The 5,932-nt window shown below is 42.5% G+C and overlaps 1 protein-coding gene across 2 annotated transcripts; it reads left to right on the top strand.

Moving 5' to 3' along the window:
- Window positions 1-1,129: 1,129 nt before the first annotated feature.
- On the top strand, window positions 1,130-3,343 carry LOC147637436 (protein BRICK 1-like). Of its 2 annotated transcripts, XM_086798879.1 has the most exons (3): window positions 1,130-1,295; window positions 1,543-1,667; window positions 3,259-3,343. In XM_086798879.1, exons 1-3 carry the CDS (start codon window positions 1,163-1,165, stop codon window positions 3,274-3,276), a joined length of 276 nt encoding a protein of 91 aa, XP_086655005.1. In that variant the 5' UTR covers window positions 1,130-1,162; the 3' UTR covers window positions 3,277-3,343. The 2 variants fall into 2 exon arrangements, with proteins under 2 accessions (XP_086655005.1, XP_086655004.1); XM_086798878.1 differs by lacking the exon at window positions 3,259-3,343 and having other exon boundaries at window positions 1,543-2,157.
- Window positions 3,344-5,932: the final 2,589 nt, after the last annotated feature.

Below are 5,932 nucleotides of genomic sequence, written 5' to 3'. Positions count from 1 at the left end.
GCTATTTTGTTAGGTCTCCTTAGTCTTACTGGAATAATCCTTGCGTAAGGAAATTCCTCCACGCCCACACTCGCCCACACTCCCTAATTCTCACAAGAGGGCCACATCATTGAGTGGCTTCCTAAGGCTCAACAAGATGTCCAGACTCCTTGATTATGAAGGAAAATATTCCATGATTGCAATAAAGGGAATCCAGGGTTGCACGCATTAGTATGGAGTCCACACATGTGCTGCTTATCATAGAGAGTAGCCACCTAAACATGGGAAGACTGGCCTGAATCAGCCATAGAAGTATAAGCTCCAAGAATATACATAATAGTCAAAAGATCATAAAGGGTCATAAAGGGTACAATAGTCTTAGAGGGCTGGTGCCTTTTATAGTCCTAGGGTCCACAGGCCCTAACACCATGTGTGTAAATGTCCCTAAGCCCCATAAGCCTAGGCCCATCCCCCATGTGTATGTGTATCCTAAAATCAGTTTGTTACAAACTATCCCCTCCTACCATGATTTTGTCCTCAAAATCGAAGGGTTGTTGTGCACAAAAGACACATACACAAAGCTATATATAAAGCCAAAATCATGAGAGCTTACAATAGAGGTTGAGGAGGAGATGGTTTATATATATTTATAGGTATTCTTACACACAACTATATATGGAGGTTTCGGAATGCTCTAGAGCTAGAGAATCTTACAATAGAGGCTAAGGAGCACATCCTACATAGGTGTCTATAGGTATTCCCACACACAACTATATATGTTTGTATTATACCACCCTTGTAGCTAGGCTGTTAAAGACAACTGTTTTTAGGACCAAGATTTGGTCCTAAAACTCACAGATGGTACCGCAAGGAAAAACATATGGATCACACATTTGTTGTTTTTATTGAGAACCCGGTTGGCACTAGACTTATTGTCAAGGTTTGGTCAAAGCATGGGAGTATGTTAGAAAAACAGTCCCCTCAGGACTGCACTACTGAGGCCGTGATGGAGGATTGCTTATTGTTAGGGTATCAGATCTCGTGGGATCAGTCTTATGGATGAAAGATGAGAATTTCTTGCATTCACAGAAACAGCAACCATTGTGACCGCGCTCTTCTATTCTCCTGCATCTGCATCTGACAATCCCCCTCTGTCTTTCTCCCCTGAGCAGATCAGCACGCTATGTCAAAAGCAGCGGGCAACAGCGAAAGCATCCGTATGAAGCTCGCAGTCCAGGCCGATTGGGACAACAAGCAATTCTCTAACGCCCTGTTCCTGCACGTCAAGCGTCTCTTCGAGTTCATCCTGCAGTTCGGTATGCACGCCCTCCTTCTCCTCCTCCGCCTCCTCTCGTCTCCGATCTGGTGAAATCTTGAAAATTAAGGCACAAAGGGAAGCTGCACTTTAGGCACGCTTTTGCGAGATCCTCGAAACCTTAATATATTCCGGCCATTTTCACAGTTTATCTAAAGATTTAAAGAGTAAAGTGTGCTGTAAAGGCATGGCTCTATAACCCTAACTTGAAACTATGTCTCGTGGATCTGTTTTTTTGGGTCCCGCAGAGTCTACTACCAGGAGCAAACTCGCAAAACTAAATGAAAAATTGAAGCTCAGGAAAACGCTGCAAATGGATTTTTTGTGGCAGAACGAGACGATTGAGACGGATTTATTCGAAATCATGCATCAGGTTGAAGGCGTGGCTCACTGTCTCTATTCTTTACCACCCTGGAATGGACTGGGATCGCATAAGCTATGTGAAGCTATGGTTGAATATTAGGGATTTGCATACATTATGTTAAACCGTGGTTGTAATGCACTGGGATCACATACGCTATGGTTTTCCACATCATTCTGTACCGAGTAGCACAACCCCAGGATCAGAGACTAAGTCGAATTACAGTTGGCACATCATTTTTTACCATCTTGCAGCATCATTGTGGCACAAGCTTATGTACGACGATATGATGAAAGCACACATCATCGGCATGGATGTTGGAGAAGTTTGGATTCAATCAAATTTTTTTTGGAATTTGTGCTTTTGTGGATAATATTTCCATTTATTTGTCTTGAATAGGTAATCCAACAAAGCAGTCACACAGAGTAGGGTTTGTCCAAGCCTTCTTGGGCTACATAAGCTCTTACAAACTAGCTGAAAAACCCTATTGTGGCCATGTGATTGTTCATGGACAAACCCTACTCTGTGTGACTGTCATACAAGCATGAAAGAGGCACAAATGCTAGAATACTCTCTCTCAATCTCTCTCAAGACACAAGGAAGAGCTCTCAATAGCATAAAGGGGGATTGTGTCTTTTCATTATGAGAAAACGCCTTATATAGATTTGGTCCTTATTCACACTTGGGCGCCCAAAACTTACTTAACTAAGGACTTGGGTGGCCAATATCTCATAATGTACAGCTTTTATAGTGCCTTTTCATAGCACTTATTAATGTCCTCAATTGGAGGAGCATACCTGTTAATCCAAAATGGGATTAACATCCCTCCCTACCTGATGTAGGTTCTGTCCTCAGAACCTGTTACTGAGGTCAAAAGACTTGGTCACCAAACTCATGATGGTAGAAGTTTTGCCATGATTAAAGATTTTTGAGGGTTCTTTTGAATGCTAAGTGTGAACACCAGAACCCTATGTCCACCATGTCCTCGAATGTGACATGCATATATGTAGGTTGGATTACCTATTCAAGATAAATAAATGAAAATATTATCCACAAAGCCTTGTTTTTGTTTAAATTTCTGTTGGAAACACGAGACGAGGCTCAAGATGTAGTCATGAGTAGTATTAGGTGACTATGATGTAGTTTGTAAGAGCTTATGCAGCCCAACAAAGTCTTGTTTTTGTTTAAATTTCTGTTGGAAACACGAGACGAGGCTCAAGATGTAGTCATGAGTAGTATCAGGAGACTATGATGCAATTTTTGCAGCACAATCAGGAGTTAACTGGCTTCAAAAATCATGGGACACTTCTTTTATCTTTGGATTTGTCTGGCTGAACACACACGCACACGCACACAACTCTCTTTCTCTCATGTAGTGTCACGTACACACCCTAATTTGGTACCACATAGACATGCTATTGTGTTATGGGCAAGTTTTGACGCTGCTAATCATGCAACACACGTGCCCAAACATCGGACATGTTTTTAATCCAATGTGAGCACGTTTAAGGAATTTTAGGTTATTGTTTTTGGGCTTGCAAAAGTGCTGGCTGATTGGATAAATTGAGAGCCTATAAATAGCATTATTTGGCTTGTAATTCAGCATTCAACAATTGGATGAGTACTCCGCAACTTTGGATCAGTATTACGGACCCTCAGATAGTGTTTTACAACACATGGAGCAGAAGATTTGGTCAGTAGCGTGTAGTAGATGTTAACACAGGATTCCAGTGTCCAGATCAAGTTCAGGTCTCAACAATCATTGGATTTCCAGATCTCAACGATTATCGGATTCAACTTGTATGATTCACTTTGGAAGTAATGGAAGATCGAGTTGGCAAGTTGTCCAAGATGCAGCTTTGGCAATGGCGGACAAAGTTGATGAAAGTATCATAGTGGTGAGCTCAGCGGTGGTAACGACTGAGTAGGATGGATTTCTGTTAAAGTTGAAGAGCTTCCACGACTTGTGGTTGCTCAAGATTGAGTTTCATTCTATGAGTTTGAACAGGTGGAAGACCAAGGCCACATGGATTCTAGTGACACATGGGAGTGAGATTGTTCCGACGAGGATACATTTGGACCATGAATACTAACAATGGGAGAGTCTGGATGTGAGGTCAAAGTCAATTAGGTGGGCGGTATCAGCTTTGGAAGGCCATAGTGCAAGTTCTCGTCTTCAAGGAGCAACAAAACCCACAGTTGGTGGCAAGTTCTCATTCTTCGAGTTCGGTACAATGGAGGATAAAGTGAGGCTGGAGTTTTCCATGGCAACAGTTGCAGTGAGATCAGCAGTGCAAGATCTAGAGGTGGAAGCAGAGCCTGAAGACATCCAACTATGCCCACTGTGTTACATGGGGAAGCATGTAAAACCTTTGTACTTGACATGCATAGATCATTCACAAATCTGAAATAATGAGAGAGAGAGAGAGAGAGAGAGAGAGAGGATTGGGTCCCAATAATCCTCTAACGGGTCCCCACCCGTAAATGTACTTGCTTGTATTGTTGTCATGTGCACACATGGACACAGATGATTTCCAAGTGCTAATCCCTGACTAGGCAGCAGATAAACATTAGGATTTGAGCATTAGTAGTTGTAACAGGCATGTGAAGGCATATCTGTGGACTAGGACCCTCTTGGCCAGGCAAGGGATTGTGACATGCTTCCAGTCAGCAGCATATACAATATTTCATGTCCATGGAATTAGTCTTCTAGTTGAATAAAGCTTCAAAAAGCCTAGAAAAGACGAGGCTTGTGTTCTTTGTATAGTTGTTCTACTCTTATTCGGGGCAGGTCATAGATAGGCATTAGGTTTCCCTTTTGGGAAGGCCAAAGGCCATACATTTGTATATAACATATACATCTTTTTGCAACATATGAATATAGTGAAAATACAGCTTTCTCTCTCTCTCTCTCTCTGTCTTTCTGTGTCTCTCTGTTTTTGTTGGTGATTTGCATCAGGGTTTCTATTCAATAGCTTAGGGTTGAAAGAAAACTAGCAGTGATGAAGGCAATAGAAGATGCAGGTGTCAGAAGTGTTGATCTTGCACCTCATGTAGAGCAACAATCACAGGTGCTTAGTGGACCTAGAGAGTCCTCTAGTATTGGATCCAGTTTTAGTCCATGGTCAAGCAGGTTGAGGATAGATGTAGGTACACATGTATCATGCAAAGGGAAGGAAAAGGCAGATCAACCTTTTGTGCCCGATCTGTTAGTAGGTCATTCATATGTGGATGGTGACTCTAGTGGCTCTGAGAAAAGTGTTGATAAGGAGCTTGGTATTCTGTTTGTGGTTACTTGTGACAACATGAGTAGCATACAATTGGCCAATAACCCAGTATACCATGCTAGAATAAAGCACATTGAGGTGCATTATCACTTTGTGAGGGAGAAGATTCTAGCAGGTGATATTCTAGATCTGGTATATGTCAGCATAGAGGATCAAGTGGCTGGCATCTTCACAAAAACATTGGGCATAAAGAAGCTCCACAAGTTTAGGACCTTACTTAGAGTGTAGTATGTGGAGTTGAGCTCGAGGGGAGTGTTGAGATATTGAGTGTAGTATGTGGAGTTGAGCTCGAGGGGAGTGTTGAGATATTGAGTTCAACTAGTGCTATGGCGGACATGAATGACCCGCCTAGGTGACAGCTTCCGCACTTATGTCACTGGCGTGGTTGGTGAGATTATGGCTGATATGGTGCTAGTGGATGACAAGCTAGGTGACAACCACTTTGGAGTACTAGAGTTATGGCATAATTATAGCGCTAGCTCATATAGTCGGGTTCACACTATGGACCGACCATTTTGTATGTTATTGTAGGAGAGTACTTTAAGATAGGCATGCGTGAATGAATTTTCCAAATACGATCGGCCTCCTATCCGCCGAGGGATGCACATCAGTCTACGTGTGTTTGCCTACATGTGCGAGATGATAATTTTAAAAGATTGCCCTAGGTTTGGATGAAAGTCTCTCCGGATCCCAAGAGGAAGGCACCGAATTACCATACCATGAGGGTGATCCCAAGAGGAGGGAGCCAGACCGGGCCTCACAAAATTCAAACACTATTATTCGGAGACCATGCACTCTCGTACTTGAACTTGGCCTCAGTCCCACGGCTAGCTAGTGTGCTAGTTCTCCATAAACATGCATTGATAGTCACCCTCAAACACAATACTAGGCAACAACAGAGTTATCAAATTAGAGGGAGTGCTTCAATAGTAGTACATTCTTCACAAGCAACACCCATAGACACATATAGTACCAAAGACAACCCAGTTG

The sequence above is a fragment of the Cibotium barometz genome, chromosome 6 (assembly GCF_041138505.1).
Source record: "Cibotium barometz isolate CiBa-2024 chromosome 6, ASM4113850v1, whole genome shotgun sequence".
In the NCBI taxonomy this organism is placed as follows: domain Eukaryota; kingdom Viridiplantae; phylum Streptophyta; class Polypodiopsida; order Cyatheales; family Cibotiaceae; genus Cibotium; species Cibotium barometz.
This window is presented reverse-complemented; position numbering and strand designations above follow the sequence as displayed.